This window comes from Dasypus novemcinctus, chromosome 21 (assembly GCF_030445035.2).
Source record: "Dasypus novemcinctus isolate mDasNov1 chromosome 21, mDasNov1.1.hap2, whole genome shotgun sequence".
Taxonomy (NCBI): domain Eukaryota; kingdom Metazoa; phylum Chordata; class Mammalia; order Cingulata; family Dasypodidae; genus Dasypus; species Dasypus novemcinctus.
This window is the reverse complement of record NC_080693.1, coordinates 62,246,316-62,265,261: the sequence shown is the minus strand read 5'-3', so window position 1 is coordinate 62,265,261 and position 18,946 is coordinate 62,246,316. Positions and strand designations below refer to the sequence as shown.

The window sequence follows — 18,946 nt, the reverse complement described above, 5'->3', positions numbered from 1 at the left end:
CCTTTAAGGCGGCTGGCGAGGCCCCGCCCCCCCGCGCCCCGCCGCCGCGCCTCTTCCCGCCGCGCGCCCCGCCCTTCCCAGCTGTGCCCCCGCGGACCAGCTGTGCGCGCTCGTCCGGAGTCCAAGCCATGTCCGCCGAGAGAGAGGCAGCCGAGGCGGCCGCTGTGGTGGCGGCGACCGAGGCGGGGGCCGGGGGAGACGCCTCCTCGCAGCCCCCGAAAGCCGAGGCGGCTGGCGACCCCCAGCCCCCCGCGGCCCCCGAGGGCGCAGCCGCCCCCTCGCCACCCGCGCTGCGCTGCCTGGTTCTCACCGGCTTCGGCGGCTACGACAAGGTGAAGCTGCAGAGCCGGCCGGCCGCGCCGCCGACCCCCGGGCCCGGGCAGCTGACGCTGCGCGTGCGAGCCTGCGGGCTCAACTTCGCCGACCTCATGGCGCGGGCAGGGGCTGTACGACCGGCTGCCGCCGCTGCCCCTCACCCCGGGCATGGAGGGCGCGGGCGTGGTGACCGCCGTGGGCGAGGGAGTCAGCGGCCGCAAGGTGAGCGGGCGGGGCGCGCCGGCCGTGGGCAGGTGGGCACGAGTGGGCGGGCGCCGGGGGGTGTGGCGGGGCGGGGGACGCTGGCATGGACCGCGGTGGACGGGCACGGGCGACGTGGGAAGGGAGCTGATGTTCTGAAGCTCCTGGAGAATTGGTTTTTTCCTGAAGGGGCATGGAGATACCGCCCCTTCCCCACCATTTTTTGCTGCGGCCACCGCCCCGAAGCGGTGAGGGGAGGGAAACAATGAGGCGCCCGCGCGCATGCGCATCTCGACCGCAACCCCCGACCACGCACAGAAAACCACACCTGTCCCCCTGTCCCCCAAACTCCCTGGGTAATTGTGATCTGGGACCCTGAGTGACGGTTAGTGCCCCCTTTCCCCGAGGGCGCTGGGGAAGCTGTGTAGCCGGGGCTGGGCGGGGGCGCAGTGGCCGTGCCAGAGCCCTAGTCACATGCAGCCCCGTGGTCTGCGGGGGTGTGAGGCGGCCGCTCCCCGGCAGGGCCAAAGAGACAAGACACGCCCATCACCGAACACGCCCATCACCGGGGAGAGGGCGCTCTGTCCCCCTCCGCCACCAGCCTTTCACTGCCTGCTTGTCCCTGGGGTCCGAAGATGAGATTGGGTCTCCTTATCTTTTTCTTGTGTTGCGCGCCGGTCTCCCGTGACTGCAATAACTCCTCCTCCTGTGACTCAGCCCTCGGCCAAGACCCCATGGCTGCCCTTGGGAGGGTCCAGGCGGATCCGCCTCTGCCTTCCTCGCGAAGGACCCCTGCCTCAGAAATCCCAGCTGTGCCTTTTGGAACGGTGTGGGGGAAGTGGCAACGTGAGCAGGTTGGCCCAGCTCTGCTGGTCTGTTGCTTGTTTTCATTTATCATTAACCTTGGCCACAACCCTGGGCACCGGAGAGTTCCAAATGACTTTTTGAGAGACCTGGGTGAGGCCACAGGGCGTCACTTTTTAGAGGTTCCTTTCCAAGTCAGTCCCTTGCAAGAAGAGGCTCCTCAGCTGCCTTTCTCTTGGCCTGCCTTGCCAGCCCCAGATACCAGAGCTGGATTTCTTGGATTTATTGTCAGTGCAAACAGCTCCTCCTTAAAGGGCTTCTCGTGGGATTCAGCTCTGGTCCCACCCTCTTCACTTATTTCTCTATAACCCTACTCTAGGGAAGGTATGGAGAGGAATTTGGGGGCCGGGGGTTTGTGGTTTATATTACTGCTGAAGGCCACCCACCTAACCTTCCTTCCCAACACCTTCCAGCGGGTAAATACAGGATATCCTGTCCAGGGCAAGAATCTGATGTAAGAGGCTGGATTCTGTGGGGAGGGCCCTGCCCTCCCTGCCCTCCCTGCCTCTGACGTTTGGGTTGGGACAAGGCAAGGAGGGCCCTGTTGTACTGGGCAGAGGGATGGGCATGAGTCAGGGTGAGACTTTTCTGGGGTCAGTCTGGGACTGGCCATGACCCAAACTGACCACTGCCCCCTTCCCAGCTCTCCTGTGTTGTGTCCGAGTCTGCTACTTCTAAGTCCTGGAGCGGAGGGGATCCATTCCCCAGATTTCATCATTAGGCTAGGACTTGGAGGGAAAGAGTCCAGCCTGCACTCAGTTTTCCGCTTCCATGGAGTATAGGGACTTGAGGACATGAAAAAGGGTGTGTGTGGGAGTTCCATTCCCCTGCCGTTTGAATCCTAAGTCTTGACAGTATCCAGAATTCCTGTCATTCCTGCAGACCCTGGCTGTTCCGGAACAGCACCCACACCTCCCTCTCCACGCTCTTCAGAGAGAAACCTTCCTTTCCCCCTGAGATCCCTCTTGCCCTGCATTCCTCCTTGACCCTTGTTGCTAAGCTGTAGGGAAAGTTCTGTTCTCTTGTTCTCTTGGCCTTCTTCCTGTCATGCAGGTAACTGAGGGTGCAAAAAATCCTTTTTCCTGGCCATCCTTCCATCTCTGGGTGAAGGTGTTTACTGGCCTCCAATGCTGGTTCAAAATTGAGCTCTCTTGAGGTGACCACATCCAGCCCTAAATTCACAGAGACCTTCACCTGTGTCTTGGCCCTCTTCCTTCAGTTGTTGGATTGTGTGCTCTTATTGTCATTACTAACTAATGCTGACTGAGTACTTACAGTGTGTCAAACATTGTGCCAAACCCATTAAATGATTTTTTCCCATTGAATCTACATAACTGCTCTAATTTACAGATGAGAAAATTGAAACTGAGAAAAGTTAAATAATTTTAATTTGCCCAAGGTGAAACCACCAGTAAAAGGTGGAACACATTTTTGAACTGAAGTGGTTTGATCTCTTCATGCTGCCTTAACTGTGAGCGGCTTGTGTTCAGGGATCGTACGCAGTAGCGAAGTGTAAGATCTGTAAAGTAGAGATATGGATAGCATCTGCCTTCAAGAGCTGGTGTAAGGGTTAAATGAACATTTACATTTAAAGCCTAGAATAGGACCTGGCCCTCCTAAATTGTTATTGTCGTTGTTGATATTTTTTTATTACCGTAGGTACTACTACAGCTTCTTCTACTACTTCATTCGCCAAGAAGAGGGCCTTGTACATAGTGGGAGGTCAGTAAAGCCCCTGGGGTGACTGAATGAGTGATAGAATGATGCTTTTCTTCCATTTCTCAAGGAAGGGGACCGGGTGATGGTGTTGACCAAGTCGGGAATGTGGCAGGAGGAGGTGACTGTTTCTGCAGACCAGACCTTCCTGATGCCTGAGGCCATGACCTTTGAGGAAGCTGCTGCCTTGCTGGTCAATTACATCACAGCCTACATGGTCCTCTTTGACTTTGGCAACCTACGGCCTGGTCATAGCGTCTTGGTACACATGGCTGCAGGTGACAGGCCCCTTCCCTTTATATGCTTCCCTCACCCCACCCAGATTGCCTTCCAGGCCCTTTTCCTGCATCCTCTCTGGATTGCTGTCATGGCAACACTCGGCTGCTTTGGCCTGTGGTGCTCAGAGGCCTCTGCAGTATTGTTACCATGGCAACATTCAGGCAACCAGGTCCAGCCTAGTTGATAGCCATAGCAAAATGCTCTTGCCCAGTACCCCTTCCTCTTCATCCACCCTTCTCTCATTTCTCAGTCCTGGAAATTGGACATGGAATGAGGAGGGAAAACTACCAAATGAGACTAGGCCAGATGATGGTTATGGGCTGGACTCTTGAAAGGCTAGAATGGAGAGGGTGGCCAGGCGACCTCATACTCCCCTGCCTATTGGTGTCTTGCTACAGGGGGTGTGGGTTTGGCAGCCGTGCAGCTGTGCCGCACAGTGGAGAATGTGACAGTGTTTGGGACAGCCTCCGCCAGCAAGCACGAGGTGTTGAAGGAGAATGGGGTCACACACCCCATCGATTACCACACGACTGACTACGTGGATGAGATCAAAAAGATCTCCCCCAAAGGTACGGGTCAGGGCATGGGTGGGGAGAATAGGACAGCACGGGGAGGGAGGGGTTCTCCAGACTTGCAGCTACTAATGGTGTTCCTGGGTCCCCTACTCTATGGCAGGAGTGGACATTGTCATGGATCCCCTGGGTGGGTCAGATACTGCCAAGGGCTACAACCTCCTCAAACCCATGGGCAAAGTCATCACCTATGGTGAGTTAGTGGGGATGGGGAGGGGGTGCTAGGGGAAGGAGGGTGGGTCTGAGGGGTGGGGCACAGGGGTGCGGGGCTTTGGGATGTGTGAAGGGCCAGGGGTGCTGTGTAGAGTCATCAGCATTGGGAACGGCCCCTGCCACTGGCACCCAAGTTGCTGCCTCCTGGGGTCAGCTGTTGTTACTTTCTCTCAGTTTTTCACGAGTCACAGTAAATTCTCTGTGTTCTTTCTCTGTTCCTCTTTGGGGATTATTCTTAATGCCTAGCTTCTGTCTTATCCTGTGGGCTTCTTGGGCTAGCTGCATTTTCATAAACAAAACAAAACACACATACACACATGAACTTATTTCACTCAAAAAACAAGCGAATAGGTAAAGCTCAGAGCAATTTTTTAGCCAGCTGGAATTGGTGTGGGTCTGGTAGCTAGCAGGTTGAGGATTATCTGACTGTCACTCTCTGGTACTGGTGGGGATAGTTGCTGGGGGATGAGCCTGGATCCAAATATGTAGGGATGTTTCTGGCCCCTGGCTTCACAGACTGTCTCCTTGTCCCTCAGGAATGGCCAACCTGCTGACAGGTCCCAAGCGGAACCTGATGGCCCTGGCCCGCACGTGGTGGAATCAGTTCAGTGTGACAGCTCTGCAGCTGCTGCCGGCCAACCGGGCTGTGTGTGGCTTCCACCTGGGCTACCTGGATGGTGAAGTGGCACTGGTCAGTGGTGTGGTGACCCGCCTCCTGGCTTTATACAACCAGGGTCACATTAAACCCCACATTGACTCAGTCTGGCCCTTTGAGAAGGTGAGCATGATGGCTTTTCAGGGAGGGCTTGGGGAGGACACGGAAGGCTGGGTTGCAGGGGTGGGATTCCTGGGGAAAAGGAGGGCTGGCTCCCTGGGACTGGCTTTTGTTGGATGGGGGCTGAACGGCTTTGGAAGCAGAGTCTTCTCTTCCCCTTGTCCCTCCAGGTGGCAGATGCTATGAGGCAGATGCAGGAGAAAAAGAATGTGGGCAAGATCATCCTGGTGCCTGGGCCAGAAAAGGAAAAGTAGGGCAAGGGGCTTTGGGGACCCTTGGACCCTGGGAAGGGAGAAGCTGGGAAGCCGCATTCTCTTGACCACCAGAGTCTCCCCTTTCATCTTCTATTGTAATGCTCTGCCCTCTCCCCCTGAAGGTCTCTGTGGTAATGACCTCTTCCCTGCCCTGTTCCTTCACTTTGGCCAGGGCTGTCCCCTTCCCCCTTCCTGCCCTCTCAAGAGGTTGGGAAGTGACCACTTGGATGTTTGGCCCTGCCAAGGGGACAGGGAGGGTCAGAGGGAGGCTGGCTGCTTCCTGCCCCCACCCTTTCCCCGGGCCTGCTGTGCTGCTTTTGTGCCAAGATTAGCCAGTCCCTCCCGTCCTGTTCTGTGTGCTTGCGTCTCTGCCTCATCTCCCCTCCTGCCCCAGCCCATCACCTCCCCCAAAGAATCGAAATGTCAGCTCAGGACATGGGGGCCCATCTGTATGAGTCCAGCATGTACCTGTCACTCCCTAGAGTCCCTTCTGACTGGGATGACCAGCGCCCACTCTCAACTCGGTTGCATGGCTTCTTCCTCTGTTCCCAACTTAAGCACAATCAGCTTCTCCCACCTCCAGGTTTCTGCCGTCCTTAACCAAGCTTGCCTCTTACAACAAGGGTGGGAGTCAGACCTCCTCCCCTTGGTCACGACTTTAGGAGGGAGACAGAGCCCCCCACCCTTCACTGAGTTCTCTGGATCTGTTCTCAGTGCCTTAGCAACGGAAACCTGTGCTTGTATGTGTGTGGGTTGGTCCCTGTCCCCTGCTCCTTCTCACCCCTGTTCTCCCCAGTGCCTTCCTTGTTCTGGTGGAGCTGGGGTTTCACTCCTCCCCAGTCCCACAACACTGCCAAAAATTTGTGTATGTGCCACTGGGTGGTGGGCCAGCCCCTAGCCTCCTGGGGCTGGGGCTGGAGCAAAATCAGTCGCCCTTATTGTGGTTTGTGCCGTGTCCTGTCTCTGGAGCTGTCGTTTCTCTATCAGTGGTTGAGGAGGAAGAGGTGGGGAAGCTTTCTCAGCCTTGCAGCTACGTGTGGCATTTACCAGCCAGAGCTCTGAGAGGCAATGCTGTCTGTTTCTTGTTCTGGGACCAAAGTAAAAATCAAAGCACATTCCCTTTGCAGTCAAGGGAGGCCCCACTGCCTTCTCAGAGCAGGGAGTCAACTTTTTAAACTCAGTCCCAAACTTTGTTTACATGGGTGGGGGAGATGGAACTTGGGAGTGAATGGGGATAGGACCTAGGCTGCCATAGCCAAAGTGGGGAGACTTCTGGGATAGGGGTTAATTCCCTTGGTCTTTGAGCTGAGATTAGGGATGAGATTAGGGAGGGTTATTGCTGTAGCCATTGCTAATTGGGGGGGGGGGGTCTTAGCCTCTCCATTGTCTAAGTGAGGCCTAAACATGTGAAGTGCGATTTCTGCTTTTGTGTACCCCACCCCATTACCGCAGCTGCCTTTGTGTTCGTGTCAATAAAAAGCCAAACCCTGGATCCTGGATGTTGCCTCTGAGAGAAGGGAAGGTACGTTCCTGGAAGTTCAGTGTGGATAGCGGAAGCCAGGGTGTCTTGCCTACCAACCCCCCCTTTCCCAAGTCAAGTTTCCTTTCATGAAATGAAAGAGGAAGAATATCATGTCAACCACACACTTTTACTGTTGTTGGGCAGCATTTTGCAACTTCAAATCCCTGCCTGTGTTGATAAACACGGAGACCTCTCCCTTGTACACATTGCCTGCCCACCCCGAGTCTCGTTTGAGAACCTTGGCATTGGGGCTGGGGGTGATGAGAATGGTGGTCTTCTAGTCCGACTCGTGGGTGAAGACTGCCAGATGCTGCTGTCCTGGGGGCACAACTGTCAGGGCCTCCACCTCCCCACCTCCACGGGTGGGTTTCTGGAAGTGGATCTCCAGGACATCATGCAACTCCGGGCCATCCAGGACATTGGGAATGTTGAGCACTAGCACCGAGCGGGGCACTGGCTGGGACCTGATCTGGAACAGGAGCCAGGAGGTGGGCAAGGGCTCATGGGAGTGAGGGGTTGGGGGGGGGGCGGGCAGGACAGGCAGTGCCCCATGGGAGTATTGGAGGGATCAGGAGGCCTGGAGAGGCTGGCAGTGGGTAAGTCAGTGGGGGCTTGGGGGATTCGATCCTTAGGCAAGTTTCTGGCAGGCAGACAGGTTGACCCAACCTCTATTTTCCACCCTCCCGCTTACCTCAATCTTCTGGAGCTCTCCACTCACGTAGGGAGAGACTCTCAGAGGAAACAGCTGCTTACCCAGTGGCACTTTGAACTGGCCAATCTGGCACAGGCGCTCGGCCACTGTGGGGAGTAGGGACAGGGAGGCCGTTCACGTCAAGGGCCCCTCCTCTCCCTGTACCTTACTCTCCCCTCCAGGAGGTCCTTACCTCCATCCTCAGCGAAGCCCAGCATGACACCCCCTTGCAGCATTTCCCGAATCACCACATCACCACCGCCATTGCTAGTCTTGCCAAAGAAGATCTCCAGCTTGTCCAGCAGCTGCTCCTCACTTAGCTGGAGCCCAGCAGGAAGCCCACTGACCAGCACCTTCTGGCCACTCATCTTGCTGGACACCTAGGGGGAGACAGGAGGGGGTGGTTCCAGGCATAGTCCCACTCCCCTGTGCCCAGGTCCACGGGGACCCTGTCATTCTGTCACCTGGATCGTGGCCACCATGGGCAGCTCCAAGGGCTGGATCTCCACCGGCAGTGAACACTCTTCCATGCTGATCTTATACTCCTTTTGTTGCAGCACCTGCTCAGCTACTGGATGGGAACAATAGAGTCAGTACTGGGCCACCTCCCAGCCCCTCTCCCAAAACAACTCCTGAACTCACCCTTGGGGTCATCAAAGGTGACCAGAGCAGAGCCTCCAGGCAGAGGGTAGCAGATCCGCAGGTTGGAAACCAAAGATTTGGGCACTTTCCTGCCCTGCTGAGTGTAGCCTCGAAATACCAGGGGGTTCTCAGGCACTGGGAATGGGACCTGGAGTTGAGGGAGGGAAGCCTGATGTGGCCTTCAAGAGTGATAAGAGTTTCTAGCTCCCTCCTAGAGGAAAGTGCCCCCAGTACCACTGGGCTGATGCTGAGTGCCAGCAGTGAATACGTTTACTGAAACAGGAGCTAGATGAGTATAGGTCAGGTGCTGTACTGTGTACTCATAAGATTTTAGTTTATCCTCACAAAGCCTGGAAGGCAGGTAGTGCCACTTTACAGATGAGAAAACTGAGTTCGGGGAGTTCAAGTAACATACTTGAGGTCACACAGCAAGGAAGTGGCAGAGCCAGGAGTGAAACTAAGAACTCCCCAATTTCCAGCTCATTCTACCAGGCCACATCCCCCTTTCCCATCTTACCTTGTCTTGGGGAGATTCCCTGGGGCTCTTTATCAGCTGCTGCAGCTTCTGCAGTCTCATTTTTAGTCTGATCTGCTCCTCCTGAAGAGCGTAGAGGTCCTATGAGAGCAGAGGGGAACAACCAGACATCTACCTGCCTTCCAGAGAATGAACGAGCCCAGGGGAAGGGGGCCTCTATTCTGGACTCTCCAGAAGCAGAGGTGATACCCAGCCCAAGAATCAGCAACCCCCTCTGCCCTTCCCTGGGCTGGTCCTGGCCCATTCCACTTGGAGCCTGGCTGGCCTCATCAGCTGCTCCCTGAAGGGCAGGAGCCTTTGTAATGTCCATAGCTGGTTCATTCCTGCAGCTCTACTAAAGTTTAGGGGAGCAGATGTGGCTCAAGCAGTTGGGCGTCTGCCTCCCATGTGGGAGGTTCAGGGTTCCGTTGCCAGTGATTCCTAAAGAAGATGAGCAGAGACTGAGCAGACAGACGAGGGAGCCCTGGGTATGTGGAGGAGAATAAAGTTTAACAATGATTAAGTTCCTGCCACAAGGTGCTGGAGACTGAGGTGGGCATGGTAGGAGACACAGGGCCATGGGAGATTAGGGTCCAGCCCTCAGGCCTGTACAAACAGTATCCAAGGCAGTGCATGATCCCATGACTGACCCTGGACTGCAGTGGAAGTTTAGGGGAGGGACAGTCTTGAAGGGGTTAACACAGGGAGGCTTTGGGGAGAAGAGGAGCTTAGAGTTGCAAAATATAATACTCTTAGCTCACATTTATGACATACTTTACTATATACCAGGCACTGTGCTAAGCTCTTTATTGATTATATCACTCAATTCTCAGACCAACACTATGAAATAGATCGGTTCTTATCCTAATTTTACAGGTGAAGAAATTGAGGCTCAAAGAGGTTAAGTGACTTGCCCAAAGGTCTCCAGACCCCACTCTGCTAATCTCTGTACTGACAGTAAAGAAATCAAGTCTCTTGTGGGGGGAAGTCACCCAGTTTGTCCCTTTCCACTGCACCAAATGGCCTCTCAGGCTGAGTGTAATTTGGAGTGTGTCCAGAGAGACAGCCAATGACATCGGCAAGGGAATGACACCAGGGATAGGAATAAATCCATCTGTGTGAGCTGGCTGACTTCACCATGTGTGTGTGTGTGGGGGGGGGGGGCGGGGAGGGACTGGGTTGCCCAATAAGACTGGCTCAGTGAAGTATGAGCTCACTTGGGAAGATGTCCTGGTCATCTCTATCTCCAGGGTCTAGCAGAGTCCCTGGCACAGAATAGTTATACAGTAATACAGTAAATGTGTCTTATAAATGAATGAATGAAGCAAATGAACAACAGGATGGGAACAGATTATAGGAGCCATTGAAGAAATTCAAGTTGAGTTAGTGATATTTTAAGCAAAGAAAAATAGGGTTTGACCAAATGCTAGTTTATTAGAAGTGAAAAAGGTCCCTAGTTATTTCATATTTCTATAAATGAAGGGTTGCAAACTCAATGCCTTTAGGGGCCAAGTAGATAACAATAATGAATCAAGGGAGTCTGTGTAGGCCGATAGAGAGTGGTGGGTACTCTGACAAATGGGAGAAAGCATGCTCTTGCTGAAGTGGATGGTCTCTTCTCAGCTCTCACCAAGTTTTTTTGTTGTTTTTGTTTATTTGTTTTAAAGATGTTATAGATGTTTATTCTTCCAGATTTTTAAGATTTTCTTTTAGGAGGCACTGGAGATTGAACTTGGGACCTTGTACATGGGAGGCAGGCACTCAACCAAATGAACTACACCCATTCCCCTCTTAAGATTTTTATGCAGTAACATATATACAATATGCCAATTTTCATTTTAGCCATTTTCAAGTGTGCAGTTCAGTAGTGGTAATTACATTCATGATGTGCTACCACTACCACCATCTATTTCTTTTTTTTTATTTTTAAAGATTTATTTATTTCTCTCCCCTCCCCCGGTTGTCTGTTCTCTGTGTCTATCTGCTGCGTCTTCTTTTTTTGTCCGCTTCTGTTGTTGTCAGCAGCATGGAAATCTGTGTTTCTTTTTGTTGCGTCATCTTGCTTTGTCAGCTTTCCATGTGTGCAGCACCATTCCTGGGCAGGCTGCACTTTCTTTTGCGCTGGGCGGCTCTTCTTACGGGGCGCACTCCTTGTGCGTGGGGCTCCCCTACGTGGGGACACCCTTGTGTGGCAGGGCACTCCTTGCGCGCATCAGCACTGCGTGTGGGCCAGCTGCACACGGGTCAAGGAGGCCCAGGGTTTGAACCGCGGGCCTTCCATGTGGTAAACGGACGCCCTAACCACTGGGCCAAGTCCGCTGCCTGCTTTAAATCTTGATCAAACTGAAAGCCCAGTGATTGGCCATATTTAATGCTTAAAGTTGACAGCTTAATAAATAGAATTTTTAAGGGAAACATGTGGCTCAGGCAACTGGGCTCCCACCTACCACACAGGAGGTCAGTGGTTTGGATCCTGGTGCCTCCTAAAAAAGACAGTGTTGGCACGATAGGCGGAGCAAGCTGACACAACGAGAAAAATCATAATGAGAGACACAGCAAAGGAGGGAGCAGAGGTTTCTGGTGCATCCTAAAGAAGACAGACAGCTGATATGACAGGCAGGTGTGGCAAGCTGACACAAAAAGATAACAAGACACATGGGGAAGAAAAAGAGAATGAGAGACACAACAAAGCAGGGAGCAGAGGTGGTTCAAGCAATTGGGCACCTCCCTATCCAATTCAGAGGTCCTGAATTTGGCTCCTGGTGCCCCCTAAAGAAACAAGGAAGACAGACACAGTAAGTGAAAAACAACAAAGGGGGTGGAGAGAAATCTTTAAAAAAGAATTTTTGAAAGAAAAATTCAAGCAGGGAAATTTCAGTTTGATAGTAGTAGAAAATAGAGAACTAGTGAAGATTCTGGAAGGGGAAGTATGATGGACGTGCTGTTTAAAAAGGGTCAACTAGGGAAGCAGACTTGGCCCAGTGGTTAGGGCGTCCGTCTACCACATGGGAGGTCCGCAGTTCAAACCCCGGGCCTCCTCGACCTGTGTGGAGCTGGCCCATGCGCAGTGTTGATGCGTTCAAGGAGTGCCCTGCCACATGGGTGTCCCCACGTAGGGGAGCCCCACGCGCAAGGAGTGCGCCCTGTAAGGAGAGCCGCCTAGCGTGAAAGAAAGTGCAGCCTGCCCAGGAATGGTGCTGCACACAGGGAGAGCCAACACAACAAGATGACGCAACAAAAAGAAACAGATTCCCATGCCTCTGACAACAACAGAAGTGGACAAAGAAGAACATGCAGCAAATAGACACAGAGAACAGACAACTGGGGGGAGCGGGAAGGGGAGAGAAAAATAAAATAAAAAATAAAAAGGGTCAACTTGGCAGTGATAGCATAATGAACTGGAGTGGAAAACTGGCAGTGAGGAAAACAAACCCAGACTCCATACCTCTAATTCTGCTTATGTGACAGGAGCTGACCTTTGCCTCTGGCAGTAGCACAAAAGGAACTCAGGCAGATGAGCACATTTCATGAGGAAAGACCTTAAGACGTCATGGATGTTTGTATTAAGACAGAGAGGAGTGAACAGGAGATGATTCTAGGGTTTCAGACCTAGGTGTCCAGGAGTTTGGTGTAATGCCATTGACCCAGCAGGCAAGGAAAAAGAATCAGTAGTTATTGAGTGCCTGCTATGTGCCAGGCAAAGTACAACTCCATCTCATTTAAATATCACAAAACTGCCTCCTGTCCCATCAGCATGAACATCTTAAAGGACCCTCTTAAGAACAGTAGAGGCAACCTGTAGTCACTTACTTGAATTTAACTCTACATGCTGTTTGTTTACCCCTAAATGCAAGCCAACATCATCCGGTGCTGACCTGAAAACAAAACCTGTGTTCTATTCTATATTGAGCCCACTGAGAGACTAAATTCTGGACATTTTAGGGGTGAGTTAATGGATTTAAAGTTAATTTTTATTATATATATGTATATTCTGCCTTGCTTGCTGAGTTTAGGTTGAAACTTTAGAACCATAAGATGAATCTCTTCCTATCTGTGTTCACCATGGGAGTTGCTCTTGACGGTTAAGAGCAGAAACTCAAGGTAAACCTGGGCTTGCATCCCAGCTCCTCTTGCAAGACCATAGGCAAGTTATTTAACTCTGTGCCTCAACTATAAAATGGACATAAAAGGGGTTTCCACCTATAAATTTCCACCAATAATCTTGGATGGAACAGTGGTGCCTGGCATATAGTAAGTGTTTAAACATTCTCTATTTTTTAAACATCTTCATTTGATAGATGAGGACCCTGAGTTTCATCAATGTTAAATAACTGGCTTAAGTGAGTCAAAGCCAAGTCTTTTCATCTCCAAAGATCAACTTTCCTTTTCTAAAGACAAATCAGCAGGGGACAATGAGATCATTTTAGTTATCTGAGATGAGATGGTGATGAGACCTACAAAGGCAGAGCAGGTAACTGATGGCACATCAGATCAGGGACAGGACTTGGTGGACAGGACTCTGGGTTGGAGGAGCATGGGGTGATGATCAAAGCAAGAAGCTGGGTGAGGTCTCTGATGGTCAGAGCCTTGAAATTGTAGTGTTGCAAGACTACACCTAGTCAGGGATTAGAAGAAATAAAGGAATGCAGGGAAGAAAAAGAAGGCACAGTGAGAGAGAAGCTGATCCAGGACCAGGATTGTTCGTGTCATGGACACCAAAAGAGGAGAGATGAAACAGGTGAAGGGGGAGGGGGCTACAAGAAGGCCACTCCCTCATTCGTTCACTCACTTGTTTGCTCTCTCATTCCCTAAATAGGTACTGAGCATCTACCATGTGCCACGCTATGTTTTAGACTCTGGGGATACAGTGGTGAACACAACAGACAAAGCAGAATAAATAAGAAAATATACAACCTGTTTGTGGTAAATGTTATGAACAAAAATAAAGCAGAGAAGGAAGGATAGAGGGTGCTGGGGTACAATTTTAAGTGGGATGATTAGTGGAAGACTTGATAAGGTGATATTTGAACACACACTTGAAGGAGATGAAAGAAGGGAGCCAGTCTGTACGGGTGTGAACAGCAAGTGCAAAGGTCGGTCCTGAGGTGGCAGTCTGTCAAGTGTATATGAAAAACAGCCAAAGGGCCCATGCAGCTGGAGCAGAGTGAATGAGGGTAGAATTGTTGGAGATGAAGTCACAGAGGGAATGGGGGACAAATCATGTAGGGCCTTTTACATGAAGTGAGGGGGGTAAGGAAGCTATTCCAGTGGCCCAGATGAGTGATCTTGGGGCTTGAACCAGGTGGCAGCAGTGAAGGTGGTGAGAAGCAGTCAAGATTTATTGTTGTGGATGGACAGGAAGTGGGGCACAGAAAAAACACAGGATGACTTCAAGCTTTTTGGCCTGATGAGCTGAACGAAAGCTATTTGTTAATATGGGGAAGACTTTGGGTGGAAGAAATTTTGGGAAGAAGATTGGGGGTTTATTTTGAGCATATGAAATTTGAACAATATGCAGTCAGGGAAACAAGACAGAACCAACCAAGGGGAATGGAAAGGAGTGGCTAGTGAACCAGGAGGCAAAGCAGGAGTGTGAAGAACACTGGCAAGGAGGAGGAATCATCAGCTGTGCCAAACGTTGCATGAGGAATGAGAAATGGTCACTGAGATTTAGCAACTCAATGGTCATTTGGGGGAAGCAGATTTGGCTCAACGGATAGAGTGTCCGCCTATCACATGGGAGGTCCAGGGTTCAAACCCAGGGCCTCCTGACCCAGGTGATGAGCTGGCCCACGCGCACTGTTGGTGCGCCCAAGGAGTGCCGTGCCACACAGGGGTGTCCCCTGCATAGGGGAGCCCCAAGCGCAAGGAGTGCGCCCCGTAAGGAGAGCCGCCCAGCACAAAAAAAGTCCAGCCTGCCCAGGAGTGGCGCCGCACACACGGAGAGCTGGTGCAGCAAGATGACGCAACAAAAAGAAACACAGATTCCCAGTGCCACTGATAAGGATAGAAGTGGTCACAGAAGAACACACAGTGAATGGACACAGAGAGCAGACAACTGGGGGAAGTGGGAATGGCTCAAGCACTTGGGCTCCTGTCTACCATACAGCAAGTCCAGGGCTTGATACCCAGGGCTTCCTGGTGAAAGCGAGCTGGCCCATGCAGAGTGCTGGCCCACATGGAGTGCTGCCCCACGCAGGAGTGCCAGCCAACATAGAGAGGTGATGCAGCAAAATGACACAACAAAAAGAGAAACAGCAGAGAGACAATAAGAGATGTAGCAGAATGGGGAGCTGAGGTGGTGTAAGAGAATGATCACCTTTCTCCCACTCCAGAAGGTCCCAGGATCAGTTCCCAGAGCCGCCTAATGAGAATACAAGCAGACACAGAAGAACACACAGCAAATGGACACAGAGAGAATACAACTGGGGGCAAGGGAGGGTGGGGAAGGGGAGAGAAATAAATTTAAAAAAAAAAAGGTCATTTGGCTTTGGCAATAAAAAACAGTCCTACTGGGAAGTGGATGTAGCTCAGTGGTTGAGTGCCCACCTCCCATGTTCATGGTCCTGGGTTCAATCCCCCGTACCTCCTAAAAACAAAAAACAACAAAATGGTCCTACTTCTCATAAGGAAAAGATCAGAAGTTCATATACAAGGATTGTTGCTGAGCATTGTTTTAAACAGCCAACAGATCAGAAATAATCTACATGTTCAGTGATGGGAATAGCTAAATAAATACCATGGAATATTATGTAACAATTAAAAGACATTAACAAAGAACATTCAATGACATGGAAAAATGCTCTTAATAAGACAAAAATAGCAAACTACAAAACTATTTAAAAAACAAAAAAAATTGGATATAAAGTATGATCCCTATTCTGTTAATTTTTAAGGTTTTAATTCATAAAGATATTTACTAATGCATAAAAACTAGGAAGATATACACTAAAATTGTTATTAATTGAGGTTGTCTCTCAATTATGAGTTTAGTGTGATTTTAAAAATTACGTTTCCTGCTCCTTCCCTCCTTTCTTCCAGCCTTCCTTTTTAGTATATAAAGCCCCTTAAGAGAACAGTTTTAGTAGAGGCAGGATGAGAAGGGGGTGAATCAAGATTGTCCTGGTGTTCTGAACAGGTTGATAATAATATTAAGTTTAGTGAACATGTATTGAATGCACATGTATATGCCAGGCAGTGTGGTTAAGTTTTCACTGTATTAATTTATGGATTATCTAGTTTAATTATTGCAAGGGTAGGTGTAGCAGTTTGATATGAATTCCAAAAATAGATATGGATTATGTTTGTAATCTGGTCTGTACCTCGGTGTGATTAAGTTATGATTAGGGCTTTGATTGGGTCACATCATTAGGCATGGCAAAAGACAGAGTTGGGGGTTTTGATGTTGGAGTTTTAATGTTGGAGTTTGATGCTGAAGCCTTAAGCTGGAGCCCCAGGAAGTAAGCTCACAGAGAGAAGAGAAGCAAGCCCCAGGAAGGGAGGAACACAGGAAGCCTGAACCCTTGCAGATGTTGGCAGTCATCTTGCTCCAACACATGAAAATAGACTGGTGAGGGAAGTAATTTATGCTTTATGGCCTGGTATCCGTAATCTCCTACCCCAAATAAATACCCTTTACAAAAACCAACCAATTCTTGGTATTTTGCATCAGCACCCCTTTGGCTAATACTGTAGGTATTCTGTGAGGAAGTATTATATTATTCCCATTTTACAGCTGAGGAAAATGGGTATTAGATGGTAAACTTTAGAGAGGTTAATGACTTTCCCAGGGTCACACAATTGGAGTAACCAGAGTTTGAAACCAGGCCATCTGGCTCTAGGTCTTTCTTATTACAGTTGAGGAGTAAGTGAAAAATTTCCAGGCGAGAGATCTGTGTATTTTTTTTTTTTTAATTTAATTCCCCCCCCTCCCCCGGTTGTCTGTTCTCTGTGTCTATTTGCTGCCTCTTGTTTCTTTGTCCGCTTCTGTTGTAGTCGGTGGCACAGGAAGTGTGGGCGGCGCCATTCCTGGGCAGGCTGCACTTTCTTTCACGCTGGGCAGCTCTCCTCACGGGCGCACTCCTTGCGCGTGGGGCTCCCCTATGCAGGGGACACCCCTGCGTGGCAGGGCACGCCTTGCGTGCATCAGCACTGCGCATGGGCCAGCTCCACACGGGTCAAGGAGGCCGGGGGTTTGAACCGCGGACCTCCCATGTGGTAGACGGACGCCCTAACCACTGGGCCAAGTCCATTTCCCTCTGTCTATTTTTTGTAATAGGGAAACTGGAGAGGGGGTGAGGGTATGCTAGCACTGGGGATCAACGGTGAGGAGAAATGGGGCGAGTGGACAGAGCCTGCTGTGTGGGCAGGTCTAGCATGGGTAGGGGTGACACGACTCAGGAAGGGGTGGATCACACGGACAAGGAAGGTTAACTTTGAAGAGGAGAAACACTTCTTCCTCTAACACTGGAGAGGTCCTGAGTTTGGGAGGTTGGATTGAGATAGCGATAAGAGCGGGGGAGAACTTGTGGAGAAGGATAAGAATGTGTTACTCATTAGAAGGATTCTTAAACTTTTTGGGTCACAGAACCCTTTAAGGAAACTATGGATTCTTTCTTGCCAGAAAAACGCATATTCACTCCAAGGGTTCATGAACCCCTGCAGTGCAGGTAATAAGAAAATTCAGTCTTCGAGGCAATGGGTTAGGGACCAACTCCATAGGGGCCGGACAGGTCATTCCAGCCCTGCTCCTCCCCAGTCTTTCAGCTCATCTAGAAGGACAGGGAGCTCAGCTGCCAGGCTCCGAGTCACTGCAGGCTCCTGGCCACGAGTAGCGATCCTCTCCTTCTCCCCCCCACCCCCAACACCTTCCTCCTTACTTACGGCATCATGGGTGGCAAACATGTGTCTGGGATCCGGTTGTTAAGAGCCGAGTCTTCAGAACTCAGTACAAAGTGGTTGAGTCTACCACGACCAAACTTTTGCTTGTATCCTCTGCCGGGCTTTAGTCTCCCCCAGCCTCAGTAGGGCCTGAAATACTCTCCCAGACTCTCAGCTTCCACTTTCATTTCAGCAAAGCCCTGCCCTCCAGCGCTTAGACTTCCCCACCCCTAGGAGGAGCCTTCCTGGTCTTTGAAGCAGGCCCCGCCCAGCTGAGGCCTCTGAGGAAGCTATCCCAGCAGCAAATGCAAACTGAGTGCTGGCCCCAATCACCTCAGCATCAGTGCCTGCAGCAGGCCCTTACACACCCAGCTCGACAGCTCGACACACACTTCTCTGCTGCACTCACATTCAAGTATCCCTGCCCCAAGTTCTTGTTTTTTAAAAGATTTATTTATTTATTTAAATCCCCCCCCAACCCCCGGTTGTCTGTTGTCTATTTGCTGTGTCTTGTTTCTTTGTCCGCTTCTGTTGTCGTCAGCGGCACAGGAAGTGTGGGCGGCGCCATTCCTGGGCAGGCTGCACTTTCTCTCGCGCTGGGCGGCTCTCCTTACGGGGCGCACTCCTTGCGCGTGGGGCTCCCCTACGCGGGGGACACCCCTGCGTGGCAGGGCACTCCTTGCGCGCATCAGCACTGCGCATGGGCCAGCTCCACACGGGTCAAGGAGGCCCGGGTTTGAACCACGGACCTCCCATGTGGTAGACGGACGCCCTAACCACTGGGCCAAGTCCGTTTCCCCCAGGTTCTTGTTTTTTTTTACCCTCATCGCCAGGTCCTCAGTTGGCCACAGTAATAAAATAGTACCCCTCCCCACCTGAATGCACTATTTTGTATCTCGGTTTCTCTTCATAGCACTTCTATCTAGTCAGGCAATTTTGTTAATTGCTATACCCTTGGTGCCTTAACAGTGCCTGGTACATCATAGATATTTAAAGAAGCAGTTCAATTAATGTTTGAATCAATCAGTTCCACTTGCTCTCAACAGGAGCCAAGAATCTTACTTGGGTACAGGATACTGACAGGCGGGGAAGCTCCAAATCAGTCTTCCACTTAGTAGAACCTAACTGCTTTGTTAGTGGATGTTCCTAAAACCTACAATGATGCAGGTACATGAAGGTATTGATAAAGTTGTTGAAAGAGAACTGCAACTAGAATAAAAGCCCTTGATCAAATTCACAAAGTTGGCGAGAGTATTTGACAGCTTTATTATATGCCCAACACCTTTCTGCTTTACGTAAATTTACACAATCCTAGAAACCACCCCATGAAGCTGGTTCTATTTTCTCCATTTCACGCATGAGAAAATTCAAGTTTTACCACTTAGTGATTTAGAGGCAGCTCGGCTGGAGAGCCTATTTTCATCAGTTAATAGCCAAGTACTCAGTAAGAGGTAAAACGCCAGTATTAAGGCACTGCTTGCCTTTCCTGCACCACCGAACACAACGCA

The 18,946-nt window shown here is 50.8% G+C and overlaps 2 protein-coding genes across 4 annotated transcripts; one reads left to right on the top strand and one right to left on the bottom strand.

The window, feature by feature from the left end:
* The first annotated feature begins 80 nt into the window (after nucleotides 1–80).
* VAT1 (vesicle amine transport 1) lies at nucleotides 81–5,327 on the top strand. The gene is given in 7 exon segments (XM_004484575.4): nucleotides 81–437; nucleotides 439–537; nucleotides 3,167–3,374; nucleotides 3,774–3,944; nucleotides 4,051–4,140; nucleotides 4,697–4,938; nucleotides 5,106–5,327. Coding segments are annotated over 7 exon segments (1,203 nt in total). The 5' UTR covers nucleotides 81–128; the 3' UTR covers nucleotides 5,190–5,327.
* On the bottom strand, nucleotides 2,782–17,650 carry IFI35 (interferon induced protein 35). 3 transcript variants are annotated; one of them, XM_058284309.2, is made up of 7 exons: nucleotides 17,442–17,650; nucleotides 8,562–8,660; nucleotides 8,045–8,192; nucleotides 7,867–7,973; nucleotides 7,596–7,782; nucleotides 7,403–7,509; nucleotides 2,782–2,899 (listed from the first exon to the last, which is right to left on the bottom strand). In XM_058284309.2, the coding sequence occupies exons 1-7, from the start codon at nucleotides 17,460–17,462 to the stop codon at nucleotides 2,867–2,869; spliced, it is 702 nt and encodes a 233-aa protein (XP_058140292.1). In that variant the 5' UTR covers nucleotides 17,463–17,650; the 3' UTR covers nucleotides 2,782–2,866. The 3 variants fall into 3 exon arrangements, with proteins under 3 accessions (XP_058140292.1, XP_058140290.1, XP_058140291.1); XM_058284307.2 differs by lacking the exon at nucleotides 2,782–2,899 and adding an exon at nucleotides 6,820–7,180; XM_058284308.2 differs by lacking the exon at nucleotides 2,782–2,899 and adding an exon at nucleotides 6,820–7,180 and having other exon boundaries at nucleotides 7,867–7,970; nucleotides 17,442–17,600.
* Between the last annotated feature and the right edge of the window lie 1,296 nt (nucleotides 17,651–18,946).

Bases quoted from the DNA above. Each gene is read 5' to 3' on its own strand.
- IFI35 (XM_058284307.2), bottom strand. From the start codon at position 17,462: ATGTTTGCCACCCATGATGCC. The intron at 7,510-7,595 runs GTAAGGACCTCC...TACTCCCCACAG, and splicing joins GGGCTTCGCTGAGGATGGAG to TGGCCGAGCGCCTGTGCCAG. The intron at 7,181-7,402 runs GTAAGCGGGAGG...CTCCTGTTCCAG, and splicing joins GAGAGCTCCAGAAGATTGAG to ATCAGGTCCCAGCCAGTGCC.